At 35.1% G+C, this 15423-nt stretch overlaps 1 protein-coding gene across 1 annotated transcript; it reads left to right on the top strand.

The window, feature by feature from the left end:
• Window positions 1-8108: 8108 nt before the first annotated feature.
• Window positions 8109-10041, top strand: LOC145059071 (4-hydroxyphenylpyruvate dioxygenase-like). The gene is made up of 2 exons (XM_079006936.1): window positions 8109-9292; window positions 9447-10041. The coding sequence occupies exons 1-2, from the start codon at window positions 8130-8132 to the stop codon at window positions 9622-9624; spliced, it is 1341 nt and encodes a 446-aa protein (XP_078863062.1). The 5' UTR covers window positions 8109-8129; the 3' UTR covers window positions 9625-10041.
• Window positions 10042-15423: the final 5382 nt, after the last annotated feature.

The following is a 15423-nucleotide window of genomic DNA, read 5'->3' as shown; positions in this document are numbered from 1 at the left end:
AACAACCCTATGCGGCCCTTTAAACTAGATTCCCCGTACCGCGAGTAGTTAAAAAAAATATTATAACGACACTTATATAAGTTATAATAATAGCTCAAATGTTTATTATAAGTTCATAATAACAATACTAATTTTAAATATAAGTTATATTAAAATAAGGTAAGCATAACTTACTTACAAGGGGGTTTTAGCTAGGAGTCGGGCTCTGCAGGGGCATAACTTCATCGCTGAATCTTTCTAAGAAAGATTCGTGCAGCGCTTCAGCGCTCACCTTACTATACTAAACTACAGAAAGAGAAGTCGAATCACGAGGGACCGAAATGTTCGGGGGATAAGGAGAGAAAGACTCTTGAATCAAGAGAATGGTGCAAGAAATATGAGAGCCCAAGGCTCTTATTTATACTAATTGAATTTTCAAAAACTACCCTCCATAATTACTTAATGACCTTTTAGTTATATAAACAACTAAATACCCCTCTATAATACTATTTTAAATGGATTTAATGATATTTGTACTAAACTAATGTCGAAAGAACTCAAGATTAGTCTTATAATGACCACATCATCGATACCTTTCTAATGATATATACATATGTATATATATGTGTACGTATACATGATTTATACTTTATTTTAATACGTAAATATGTTATTATAATTTGTAACTCGTTCATACGAACTCCGTTTTTGACGTTCTTTATATCCACGCGTAGGTGGAGACGTACTCTACAACTTTCGTTTAGACTCCGTCGGCTAATTTTGACTTTATTTTTAAAGTTATATTTTTAACAGGCCAAGAAAGGATTGGTCCATTAAAATCTCATAACTTCTTTATCCGATGTCCATTTTCGTCTGTCTTTTTATCGTTATGCTACTAATAACGAGATCTTCGATTCTCGTTTAGGTTGTGTCGGCTAAAAATCAATCGATCTAAAATTTGAATTTCGGGCTGTACATCGCTAATCCGAAACTTCGAAAAATCATAACTTCTTCATATGAAGTCAGATTTGGGCGTTCTTTTTATCGATGTTCTTAGTTGAACATATTCTACGACTTTCGTTTAGAGCACTAAGGCTAAATCTCGCTCTATCATAAATTTACTATTTACGCTTCCCGGTGTTGTGTCGGTTCCGACGCGAAACTTCGACGGGCCATCACTTCTTCGTTATAACTCGGATTTCGGCGCTCTTCATATGTACGGAAACCTTGTGACATATTCTACAACTTGGTTAAGATTATTTACTCTAAATAATCTTTTTGTCGAAAAGTCATTTTCGACCCCTATTGCCTCTAAATTGACTAGCCCGGATCTGCGGGCGTTACAGAATAAAAAGACAAGAATAAGGAGAGCCAGAGATACAAGATGATGCATAGTGTCTGTTAAATTTGAAGATCGAAGTAGAAGGAGTAAAGAGGGGACGATTTTAATGAGTGTATGTTTCAGATCAAAATAAAGAAAAAGTAAGAAGCAATCACATAGAGAGTCAGACTTAGATGTAGAAGACAATGAATAGTGGTAGGCTAAAAATACTAAAGATCATAGGTAAAAGGCAATAAAGAGATGAATATTAATCTGATACGTGATCTAGGGAATTTCCATAAATATAGGAATGTAATATTTGGTTAGTAAATTAATAATATATGATTTTCCTAATTTGCCCCTGGATGGTGATTGGTCAAGAATTAGTTATACAGTCACACAATAACTAAGGTTCATATATGAACTTAACTCTCTCTCTCTCTCTCTCTCTATATATATATATATATATATATATATATATATATATATATATATATATAAAACTAAGTTCAATAAAAAATAGCAAACACTGTGAAAACGTAAAAATATTATGTTTATGTTATTATTCTAAAATGATTGTTGTATATGTGTATTTTTGAAGTAATTCTAATATGAATATTAACATTTGATTATTCATATATACATTAAAATGCTATTATTCTATTATAAATTTATGTATGTGCATTTTTGTAGAAACTCTAATTTTAATTTTAAACTGTTATTATTCATTTATTCATTGTTGAATAATGACATAAAGTTGTGTATACAAACTTTATTGCAGAATAATAGCATAAAAGTAGTGTTTTTACGTTTTCACACTATTTACAGTTTTTATTTGGATTATCCTATATATATATATATATATATATATATATATATATATACACGTTCATTTGAAATTCTCTAGAAAATAGAGATCTTGAGATTCAATTTCAATCACACATTTGTCGTCTACCGCTCTCGTGCTCCAACATACTGTCACGCAAGAGAGGTATATTCGTATATGATTATGCAACGCCACCACCTCCTTTCTCCCATGCCACCAACGACCACAATCATATATGATTAATCACTTTGTGAACATGCATATATATATATATATATATATGTATAGATGCTTTCTCATCGCTTTCTCCTCTTCTTCATTGTATATTTTGTTATATATTGCTCTTGAATGAGTGAAAGACAGGTATACATTCTTTGAAAGAATGAACATAAGAGTGAAGAGGAACTAAGATGGTACATAATGATTGAAACATGAAATGAATGGAAGGTAGAACACATTGCTTAAGGACACATAAACATGGGAGATCAGCAATTCCTTTTTGAGAACGCCAAAACTTAAAAAAAAAAAAAAAAAAAAAAAAAAAAAAAAAAAAAGAAAGATACAACTAAACCTCAATAAGGAAAATGTTGTTTTCATACTATGCTGAACTTAAGAAAAGTGTGGTTTTCATGCGATGTTGGATCTTTTTGAGTAAGAATATTTTTTCTATTTATTAAGTATATTTTAAAAATATAACAGTTGTTCTCTAAAATAACCATAAGTTGGGGCTAACACATTTAACTAACAATGAGTCTTACAAGGTGTCTCTAACAGTGAGTTCATGGGTTCAACCTTAAGCATATAGTAACTCATCGTTCTAAAAAAAGGAAGAGAGAGGTTGTGACATGATGAGCATTTTTAACAACTATTATGATACAATCATGTATTTTGCAAGGTCTTTTGACAAACAGAAATTAAATATCATCTTATCTTTTATTTCTACTTATCCTTGTATCTATGTGAAATGGTGACATGTATCTTATTTAAATCAAATTAATAATATTTTAAGACACTTGTCATTATTGTCTAAGAATAAGAAGATAAATAGTAACAAAAATAAAAGGATTTCTCTTTAGCAAATGACCCTAATTTTGTGTAATTACTTAATGAATGACTATCACTACAAAGCAATTTCACTTGTCTTCTATTAAAACAAGGTCATATTTTGTAAAATGTTAATTATTTTATAAAATAACAATATTTGAAGAATATCTTCAAAATCTGTTGAGCACTAACTACATAGAAAAAGTTTTTTATTATGAGTATTTTCGAATTCCGGTGAGCACTTACTACTACAAAAGGCGTTATAAGATTCTTGGGAAAGCCTGTCAATAAACTCTGATTGATGCCATCAATTATCTTGTTGATGCAATGCATCTTCATCATGGGAAATCGTTTCTTATCGCACCATACCTGCAAAATTATAATACGTTGCTATCTGTATTAATAGTTATTTGTTTTTTTTTTCTGTTTATTTATACTAAAATTTCAAAAAATTACTAGTATGCATTAGGTCCTCTTAGTGATTTGCCCTTCAAATCACATTGTATACATTTTAGACTCTCTGATGAAGCCTATGCAAAATCCTGTTAACAGCTACTACCTGCTCAGACTTCGAAAATGTAAGAAATTTCTTAATATGGCATGAAAATAACATTCTTTTTATAAGTTTGAATACAACTTTACTGCTTGATTATTTTTAGGGCTTTTGAGAGGTATAAAAAAACACATCAATTCCAATTATATGGAAGCTCATTGAGGTAATTTATCTTATTAATTATCCACTAGTTAGATGTAGTTTCATTTTTCTGATTTATGTTTACCTTCTATCACAATTTAGTACATTCAAGCCGGCGTATTGGAACATGAGCTGAGTGTGCATTATGTAATGAATTGGATCTTTGATTTTGTGTTGAACAGACAACATGGATTTTCGAGTAGAGTAAGTACTTCTTAAAAAAATTCTTTTCGTCTAAAGCAAGAAACAAATTGTTTTGTTATTCAGTAGTTTTAATTTTATTTTCATATAGTTTGGCACCATTTGGAATGACCAAAGTGCATTCGAGGAAAAGGCGTTGGTTACATTTATCGCTACATGGGCCAGAGAATTTCTGAAAATTTTTATGAATGATGTGGTTTGTCTAAAAGTGCATATAAGGTTAGTTGTTAATCTTTATAACATCCTACTTTTAGTTTAATGATTGTTTGCTAAATTCAACTCTTTTGAAATGCTAGACAAAAAGCTAATTATTTGTTGTGTTTTATTTTTCAGTGAGGATGGATGATAGTTGTTATGTTTTGTACGTGCTTAGGCGAGGATGGAAGATAGTTGCAACACTTGATTATTGGAAAATCCCTCTCCATGGGAAAACAATTTCTTTTTTGAATTTTTTTTATGTAGTGTGAAATGATCAAATCAAGGAGTTTTTAGCAAGCACTTAAGCATGTTTTCCTCAATGACTATAATGATTGGTTATTTAGTATGTTTATATTAATATAATTTGTTCATTAATGCATAACATTTGTTTTCTTTTGAATGTGTGCTTTGGATGCAAGTATCAGTTTGTGCTTTTTATCAATTGTTTTCTTTATATTATGATTATTTGATTAAAATTGTTGTCAGTTTAGTTCTTATAAGCATGTTCTGTTTTACTTAACCCGGTTTCGTATAGTTATATGTTCGATGTTGTGATTATAGTTGTTTTTGCAAGGCTGAAAAGATCCGGTTATTTGAATGGAACTGGTGCATATTTAATCCTTATATGACCCGGTTTTGTATGGTAGAAGCGCGTTCTAATATTTATATATGATCCAATTTTGTGTGTTATGTTCCCCTTATATGTCCCGGTTTTATGAATAACCAGGTTCTTTTGTGGCAGATAGGAGCCGGTTTTAAGACCGGATTCTATTTCTTTTTTCACATAGGACTCATTGGTTTTAAGACCCGGTTCAAAACCGGGTTATTTAATTGATTTAACCAGGTCTTATAAGCTTTTTTGTTGTAGTGACTCATTCAAAGATTTTGCAAAAGCTTATTTGAAAATTTTGTTGAAAAAGATTATTAAGCAAACAATAGTCATGTATGAATATAAAACGTGCGAACTTGTGATTTCATTTTTTTAGAACTATATAATGTAGAAAATTTCAAATATAATTTGAATTTTTTTAGTTAAAGATTCTTTTTGTTAAGATTTATCTTATTAAGAATTATCTCTTAGTTAGATAAAATCTTTTGAATTTATATTATTTTTTCAATTAGATAATTCATTTTCTAATTAGGAGTCATAGTAAGGTGTTTAGGTTATAGTTGCAATGTAATTAGGTACTTTGTTAGATTTAATAAAGTTTATAAAAGAATTTGTGAAAGGTTTTTAATAATTCTTGTTGTTCTCTATTACTATCGTTTCTGTCATTTTCGATTCCTGATTATTTTGCAACACTTCATTGATATTTAACTATTAGAATTTTAATAATTTACAAAATTATTTCTGAAACCCAAAATTACTATATAGTCATATAAAAAATAGTAAATATTTAGTTAAATAAATGATCGTACAAAAAAACTTCACAAATAAAAAATTCTCACAAACACCATTTCAAGAAATATTTGATCATTTTTTAGGTTTGAAAAGTCTCTCTCTCTCTCTCTCTCTCTCTCTCTCTCTCTCTCTCTCTCTCTCTCTCTCTCTCTCTCTCTCTCTCTCTCTCTCTCTCTCTCTCTCTCTCTCTCTCTCTCTCTCTCTCTCTCTCTCTCTCTCTCTCTCTCTCTCTCTCTCTCTCTCTCTCTCTCTCTCTCTCTCTCTCTCTCTCTCTCGTTACAATGAACAACATTTCTAATAATTTATGACCTAATATTTTGTTGGAGGTGGCACATCATCACGAGAGGACTCCGAAAAGACGGCGTTTGGTTCACAGAATATTTTTGAAGGTTTTTGAAATATGTTAAGGAATTGGAATGTGTTTTGAATTGGAATCCAATTCAATATTTTGTTTGGTTACCAGTAAATGGATTTCGAATCCAATTTTATATTTTTTGGTTGGCGGAAAACGGAATTGGAATAGTGTAAAATGACAGAACTATCCTTCTTGGTTTTTGCTTGCTTTTACTTTGTTTTATAATTATATGTAAAGATATATTATATAAATTATAAAAATAGTAAACGATGGTGGCGGCGGCGACGATGGTGGCAGAAGCGCCAGTGGTGATGATGCCGGCAGTGTGTGGTGGTGACGAATATAGAGGTGGTGGTAGTAGTGGCATCACTACTGTTGATGGTAGAGGTAGTTGTGGTAGTGGCAGTGGGTGTTAGTGGCGGTGGATGTCGGTGGTGGTGGTGGTGGCCTGGTGGGTGCGGGTGGCAGCGACGGTGGTGGTGGCAATAGAGGTGGTGGTGGTGATGATAGAGTTAATAGTAACAACGGTAGTGGTAGGGTGGTGGTGTAAGTGGTAATGAAGGTTATGGGTGGTGGTGGTAGTGACAGTGGTGGTGGTAGTAGTGTCGGCGATGGTGATGGTGGTGGTGGTGGTAACAGAAGCGGTGGTAGTGGTGGGTGGTGGTGGCGAAGGTGGTGGCAGTGGCGACGACATCAGTGGGGATGATTAGTGGTGGTGGGTGAGTGGCGGAGGTGGTGGTGGTTGGTTGTAGTGGAGGTGGTGGGTAGTGGTGGTGGCAATAGAAGTGGTGGTGATGATGATAAACTTAGTAGTAACAACAAAAGTGGTAGGGTGGTGTGTAGGTGGTAATAGTGGTTATGAGTGGTGGCGGTAGTGGTAGTGGTGGTGATGGTGGTGGTGGTAGTGGTGTCGGCGATAGTGATGGTGGTGGTGGTAACGAAAGCGGTGGTAGTGATGGGTGGTGGTGACGAAGGTGGTGGCAGTGGCGACGACATCAGTGGTGATGGTTGGTGGTGGTGGTGGTGGTGGGTGGCGGTGGTGGTGGTAGTGGAGGTGGTGGGTAGTGGTGGCGAAGGTGGTGGTGGAGGTGGTCGCAAGTGGAGGTTTTTAATATTTAATGTTATAAATGAAAAAGGTAATATGGTAATCTTTAACATTCCCACTTGAATCAATTTGAATTTCCTGAATTTCCTAATTTTTAGATGTAATTTATTTTCCTCGATGGAAGGAAAAATCCTCCTTAATAAATGAAAATGATTTTGCCACATGTCTTTCTCTCATTTAATTTGCCACATGTTATTTTGTCATAATTTAGAAATATATTTATTTTCCACTTGTCATTTACTTTATTTTCCATATCTAATATATTATTAATTAGTTTCCATAAATTAAACCTACCATAATGATATTAATTTCAAATTGTAAATTTTAAATTTCAATTTCAAATAAATTTACAATTTAAACCTTTGTGTTTAATATTTTGTTATAATTAACCTGTTTAGTATACGGGTCTGATAACTAAACAATAATTTTAATTTATTTATTTTTTGCATATTTTTTTCTCATAATTTTTATTTATTTCAAATTTCAAATTCAAATAAATTTCTCATTTAATTGTTTCTATTTAACATTTTGTTTTAATCAACCCGTATAATATACGGGTTTCACAACTAGTTAATATAGAAATCCAATTCCTTTTTAAAACTTAACCAAACATATAAAAAGTGAATTCCAATTCCTTTATATTACACCTTGAACGTAAAATAATAAAATAATTAGATATTAAAAAGTGAACCAATTCAATTCCTTTTCAAAAACTTTTGAACAAACATAGAAAAGTGAATTCCAATTCCTTCATATTACACCTTGAACATAAAATAATAAAATAATTAGATATTAAAAATAGCAACTATACTAGAACTGGTTATAATAATTTTCTTAAAATTAAATTCAAGCTCAATAGTTATTATGCTGTATATATATATATATATATATATATATATATATATATATATATATATATATATATATATATATATATATATATATATATCATGGTACCTCAATCCCACTCACTGCGAGAAACATTAAGAGCAGACTCGTCAGACATGGGGAAAGCGCCTGAGCTCCTTATTGGCAACGAGTGCGCCGGAAAACACCATAACTCGCCGGCAATGGAGTTCAACCCAGTTGATTACAATAATCTTACCCAAACAAATCCCATGTCTGACTTGTTCTCCGTCAGACGGTTCCACCACGTCGAGTTCTGGTGCTCCGACGCCACCAACACCTCTCGCCGCTTCTCATCGGCACTCGGCATGCCACTTGTCGCCAAATCCGATTTATCCACCGGAAACACAACCCATGCATCTTATCTCCTCCGCTCCGATCAACTCCTCTTCCTCTTCACCGCCGCTTACTCCGCCACCATCTCCACCAACACACCCTCCATACCCACCTTCTCCCACACTGCTTGCCGCGCCTTCACCGCCTCTCACGGACTCGCCGTCCGCTCAATCGCCATTGAAGTCGATGACGCTGACCTTGCTTACTACACCAGTCTCTCCCATGGTGCCAAACCTTCATCACCACCAATCACCCTCGGAGAACGCAAAAACGCCGTCGTCCTGGCCGAAGTCCAACTATTCAACGACGTTGTTTTAAGATACATTAGTTACAAACAACCCACCATAGACATCGCATCAACATTCTTACCTGGGTTCGAATCAATTAAAACAGATTCATCGTCACACAGTATAGACTTTGGTATCCGACGCCTCGACCACGTCGCCGGAAACGTCCCGGAACTCGCTCCCGTCATCAACTACTTAAAATTCTTCACAGGATTCCATGAATTTGCAGGATTCACAGCGAAAGACGTCGGAACAAGCCAGAGTGGGATGAATTCTATGATCCTCGCCTCTAATAACGAGAAGGTTATCATCGGAGTGAATGAGCCGGTGTACGGAACAAAGAGGAGGAGCCAGATACAGACATTTCTGGAGCACAACGAAGGTCCTGGAATTCAGCATCTGGCGCTGGAGAGTGAAGACATATTTCAGACACTTAGAGAGATGAAGCGGCGGAGTGTGGTTGGTGGGTTTGAGTTTATGCCGCCTCCGCCGCCGACTTACTACCGAAATTTGAAGAACAGGGCGGCAGATGTCCTTAGTGATGAGCAGATGAATGCGTGTGAGGAGTTCGGGATTTTGGTAGACAGAGATAACGAGGGCACTTTGCTTCAAATCTTCACCAAACCTTTGGGTGACAGGTATCCATTTACACAATATTAATATGTACATGCACATGCATATACATACATACGTGTGCATTTAACCTAAAAATATATATATTTCTATTGTTTGATATATGAATTCTTTATGGCAAACTACTTATAATATATATAAGTTTTTGATTTGATTTAGGCCAACGATATTCATAGAGATAATCCAAAGAATAGGGTGCATGATCTCGGGTGTTAATATGCAACAGAAGCCAGGATGTGGTGGATTTGGTAAAGGAAACATTTCAGAACTTTTTAAATCCATCGAGGAGTATGAGAAGACATTTGAAGCACAAACTTCTGACATACATATTATCTGACCATGGTTCAGATTGAAAGTCGTACTCGAGATTGTTCTTTAACGTAGAGAGAAATGAGGAGTGATATTATAAAATAATTGAAGTCGTAGATCTTCTTGTGATGGAGAAATATCTCCTTTGAAACTATAAGCATAAAGTTTGGTCAAAGATCATATAAATTATAGTTCAACACGAATCTAGATGATTAACTAATTAAGCAAAGCTCAAGGACTATTACTTCCCCCCTGGTCGGTCGGTGAATTGTTAATTCTTGATTAACTAGTGTTCATATATACTTATGGTCAAGTTAAAATGACCAATTTGCCACCTCCAGGCTACCGAATCCTCTCTTTAGTTCTCTCATGATTTCTTATATATCATCTCGGTCGTTTATGTCATGTTGAAATAAAAGTGTAAACAACACCACCTCTTCTATAACACTTTGCATCTAATATATATATAGTTTCTTAAGTATCTTTGTTTTTATATTAATTTGATAGTTGTTACCACTTACCACACAATCGTACGTTTTGTTCACCCAATGCAAAATTGTCAAACTATCATTTAAACGGTGGCTTAGCTTAGCTTGTATTAGTATTGCGCCTAGTCGTGAAAGAGCCCAAGTTAAGTTTAGGAAAAGATGTGTATCAAGCCCACATGTATTTGGTCCAAACCCACCCCATAGATAAACTCATGTTAGCCTATTAGCAATTTAATCTCTTGCCCTTTTGTTTCTTTACCAAGACTAGGGATAATATCAATTTTGATATCGGATCGAACCGACCAGAAGCCGAAAAATAAAAATTCAACAAACCGATAACCGAGCCGATTTACATATTCAGATTCTACATGGTTTCAATTTTAGTTTGGTTTGATTTTATGTTTAATTTCCTTTGTAATTAGATAAGATTGATTTTGGAACTGAACCGAGCCGACATGTGGTGAGAGTCAAAATGACCAATTTGCCATCCTTGGGCTTAGAATTCTCTCCCTCCCTTATGGTTTCTTATTTATTATATCGGTCATTCATGTCATTTGAAAATCAAAGCGTAAACAACACTACATCTATAATACTTTGCATCTAACAAGTGGGTACCATATGCTCTCCTTGCATCACAAGTTTACCACAGTTGGCTTTTAATCAGTGTCATTGACATAGGCATTCCGACAGCCGACTCGAGGGGGGGGGGAGGTGGTAATCATTGTCTGGTTTTCATCAAGGATTGTTTCGAACCTATATTTGGGCAATTTCATTGATAATTGGCATTTATAGTGATCTTCCAGGTGGTGGTACAAGTGTGCATGGAAATAGAAGTAATGTTGTGAATGAAATATCTTATACAAATATGCATGTGGGAAATAAACATGGACATAAAATGTGATTACTTATAATGTTGTTGTCTTGGAAAAAAACATTGCCATATAGGGGTTGTTTGTGAATATGTTGGCCTGGAAATTTGCAGCCTAATAGTGACTACTTCTAATGTTGTTGTCTTGAAAGTTCATAGCCATACGAGGGCTTTTTATGAAGCTGTTGTCAAGGGTTCGCAGACTCGAGATTTTGATCTGTAGCCTTCATAAGGCTTATTTGAGAATTCTTTTTCTATATTTAAACCTCTAGTGTTTATTATGGCATTATCACTGTTGGGATTATAATGTTGTGTCTTGGGCTCGTTCCTATTAGCCCAGTTTTGTAGTCGGTTTGGGCCTGTCCAACCGTGCATTATTTTATTCTAGGGTTTTGGTATTTAAGATGCATACATGCATCCTTAGTAGGTAACGCTTTAATTATTTTTCTCATCAAAGTATTGTAAACCCTACCTCGCCTCTACATTGGAATTTCTTTATCGAGCTCTGTTGAGGCGTGACTACATTTGAATCATAAGCTTCATATTGATTCCATACTATGTTCTTAGTCGTATTGTGATTGAATTCTTTGTTCTTTATTAATATACATGTGAAAGATCTAAACGATCTAGAGATTTATTCTCATCAATTGGTATCAGAGTCGGAGGCTGTGTAATTCATACACATCTCTTCTGTTGAAGAAATTATTAGGGTTTTTCCGCATAATTTGATATTAATTGAGCCGTCATTCCAAATTGGCGTATCTCATTAATTGTCGATCTTGCCCTAACGATAAATTACAAGTCTGATCTTAAACATGTTATCGATCAAATGTCATCACAATGTCTATGGAAGATTCTCAATCCAATCCAATCAACATCTCCAACAGTATTGGATCAACAACAAGGATTCCAATCTTATACACTCAGGATTATGAAGTATGGACGCCCCACTTCGAAGATTATGTAATCAGCTCAGAGGATAATGGGTACTTGATCTGGGAAGCAATCACAGTTGGTCCGTTTGCGCACTCAAGCACTTCAAAGATTGTCAAAACTCAAAGGGGGTATAATCAGCTCGTGAATGATGTGAAAGATATTCCTCAAGACGAGAAAGAGAAGTTTCAGTGCAACATAAAGCCTTAAGAATGATTAGGTTTGCTTTACAATCAGACACGTTTCGATTGGTGAGTTCATGTGCTACAACAAAAGAGATATGGGATAGGTTAAAGGAATTATATTCTACTGATGAAGATCTGGAACATTAGATTCAAAACTTGCTGCTTTCTGAATTTGGTGATTTCAAACAGAAGCCCGAAGAGAAACTCATTCAGGCTTTTGATCGGTTTAATCATCTTCTCAGTAAGATGATAAAGCACAGGATCGAAAGGAAGGTTATTGAGCAGCAGGTTACCTTCATGAACGGTCTTAGACCCGAATGGATGGCGGTTGTATCCACAGTGAAGGCACACGAACAGTTCAAATCATACTCTATGGCGAAACTGGTGGGAATTTTGAAATCACATGAAAGTGCAGTATCAAAGGAAACGAATGTAGTTTCCAGCTTGGGTTCGTTAGCTCTTATGTCCAAAGGAAAAAGTGTTGTTGAAGAAGAAGCAGAATTAGATCTAGCTGACAATGATCTAACCGGTGAAGAGTATGCCATAATGGTTTCCAACCCAAGAAAGTTTATCAAAAGGAAGTTCCCCGCCAACAAGAACCGAAACTGTCAGGGAAGTTATAGTTCAGAAAAGGTGAAGGAGGAACGAAAGATGGGTTCAAGATCTGAAGATTCTAAGAAGGAAACAAAGATTGGTGGTGACTCAGGTTTTGACTATCATTATTGTGGAGGCAAGAACCACTTTGCCAAAGACTGCATGCTAAAGAAGAAGACTGAAAAGGTTGATGAAGATGATGAGGAAGCGAACCTCCTGTGACGATTGGAGGAGATCAAGAAAAGGAAATCAGCAGCTAACAATAACACCATGAATGCTTTGATTGTACAGGATACAGGTGATAATGATGGATTTGGTGGAGTGTAGGTGTGGTCTATAGATTCAGAGGACGAAGAAGTAAGAAAGCCGACTCATGGCATGGTTATGCTGGTGAAAGAAGAAAATGTTGCAGGAAGATGTTTGATGGTGACGGAACGTGTATCACAGATGCAAGGATACACAACAGATGGTGGACTGGAAGATGAGAAAGAGCGAGAGGACAGGTGTTTCGCTACGAAACCTGTCAGTGCACAGATCAACGAATGTGATGAGTTGATCAAGAAGGTACAAGATATTCTTACTTCTCTGAAAATTCCTATTACTAACTATGAAAATGATCTGAATAGCTTAAAATCTAAATTTTCTAGTTTAAGTAGTAGTCTTACCCAAACTCGTGTCACAAACTCTAACCTGACTGATCAAATTAGCAAGATATCATCGAAGAGTGAGGAGAGGAGGATCTGGATTAAACAGAAGGAGAAAGAATTAATTAGGTCTAGGGATGAGTCGATCTATTTGCAACGAGACAATCTTAAGCTTTTAAAACAATGATACATTTTTTGTTTGATTGCGAAAAGATTATATTTTAATATCACTCAGTTACATCTCGATTGTGAAATAGGAAAGAAGATACATTGCATGATTTTACCGTTCCTTGAGTTAAAGGAGGATGAAGTCGATGCCGAAGCTTACAACTGTGAAAATGTTATATCTTCTGACGAAATCTCTCCTGCCTACAAAATTGGTATTGACAAAATAGAGTCCTACATTGTAACGCCCGCGTTTCAGAGATAGACATTATCATTGATGTAATAGTCTAGGTTAACCCTTGTAACTCTTTTTGAAGTATTAATGATGAGATATTTTAGTATTATGTGAATTATGTGAACTATGTGTTTATTTTCTTAATTATTATAATTTAATGAATTAAGAATAAAATAAGCGTCAATTTAAAGTTTGAGATAAGCCCGATATCTTTGCATAAAGATGCAGTGGTCGAAACAAGGATTCTGAAGATATAAAAAATGTTGAAATCCGAGTTATAACGAAGAAGTTATAACCTGTCAAAGTTTCGTGACAGAACCAGCAACGTTGAATGACGTAAAAAGTGAAATTTATGTTAGAGCGATATTTAGCTTTAGTGATCTAAACAAAAGTCATAGATTTTATTAAACCGAGAGCGTGCATAAAAAGAACGTCCAAATCTGACTTCGTATGAGGAAGTTATGATTTTTCGAAGTTTCGACTTAGCAGTATGCAGCCCGAATACTCGATTTGAGACCGAGCGATTTTTAGCCGAAACAATCTAAATACGAATTGAAGATCTCATCGATATTAGTGAAACGATAAAAAAGATATGCGAAAACGAACGTCGGATGAAGAAGTTATGAATTTATAACGAAGTTTTCCTGTCCCGGCATACTAAAAATAAATAATAAAAATTAATTCAAAATTAGCCGACGGAGTCTAAACGAAAGTTGTAGAGCGTAGTCTCACCTACGTGGGGATATAAAGAACGTCGAAAATGGAGCTCGTATAAGGAATATATGAAGTTTTGAAGTTTATTTAATAATTTCGGTATTTAATTTAAATTAAAAATATCCGATATTATCCAAAGGGGGGAGTCAGCGATCCTATCCAGGTTACGCCCAGCGTAAATCGAGGATCCAAACCCTATAAAAGGAAGTCGAGGCTGTCGAGTTTCAGTTGCTATTTTCTTTCCTTCTCTCGCGTTTTTACCTCGTTTTTCGTGCAAGAATTATCCTGAAGCCCCGGTATCATTCCCGAGACCCGAAGCAAGTCCCGAAGCCCCGAAGATCCCGAGAAGTGAGATTCCCGAGCCAAAGCTCTTCCCGCGAGGAGCCCGGTTTTTGTGAAGATCTTCCAGATCTGCCGAAGAATACTACTTCTATAAGTCGTAGTGCTGTCCGATCATCTTCTGATCAAGTGAGTGTGTAGTTACTTTCTTCTAACGCATAATTACGAAGTATTTTATACGAAATACGTGTTATGTGTATATTTTGTTGTTATATGTGTGAATGTATATTCACTTTCTTCTATCTCATAGATATGATTTATTCTCTATGAAATACATGTTATGTGTATGTGTCTCATATGTTGTTTGGAATATGTATTGAATGAGAATGCTATACAGGTTTTAAACTATGTATAAAAATATATATTTTTATCTACTAATATGTCGGGTAGAACATGGGTAGATAGTTGTGTGATAAACAAATGAGAGGCATCGATGTTGTTTTTGATTCGGTCATCTAGCGGAGTTTAGATGACCACCACAGACTTTTCTAGACAGTCCTGTGGAACGCTAGCAGGTTCGCCACCTGTAGGTGTTAATGAACTTGGGTGTTCATTTGCTGTACTCCATCCCCCTCATGGTTGCCTTATTTGACATATATTGTTGGGAAACCCCTGAATGCATGTGTTGTCGCCCCGATGAAATATTCTAAGACTAGGTCCCT

Source organism: Lactuca serriola, chromosome 6 (assembly GCF_051521515.1).
Source record: "Lactuca serriola cultivar US96UC23 chromosome 6, Lser_US96UC23_V15, whole genome shotgun sequence".
Classification (NCBI taxonomy): Eukaryota; Viridiplantae; Streptophyta; class Magnoliopsida; order Asterales; family Asteraceae; genus Lactuca; species Lactuca serriola.
The sequence above is the reverse complement of the archived record's forward strand: the minus strand, read 5'-3'. Positions and strand labels throughout refer to the sequence as shown.

What these genes read in the sequence shown, in the direction of transcription:
- LOC145059071 (XM_079006936.1), top strand. Translation starts at nt 8,130, where the DNA reads ATGGGGAAAGCGCCTGAGCTCCTTATTGGCAACGAGTGCGCCGGAAAA. An exon ending in ACCAAACCTTTGGGTGACAG is followed by an intron (nt 9,293 to 9,446) that starts GTATCCATTTAC and finishes GATTTGATTTAG; the next exon opens with GCCAACGATATTCATAGAGA.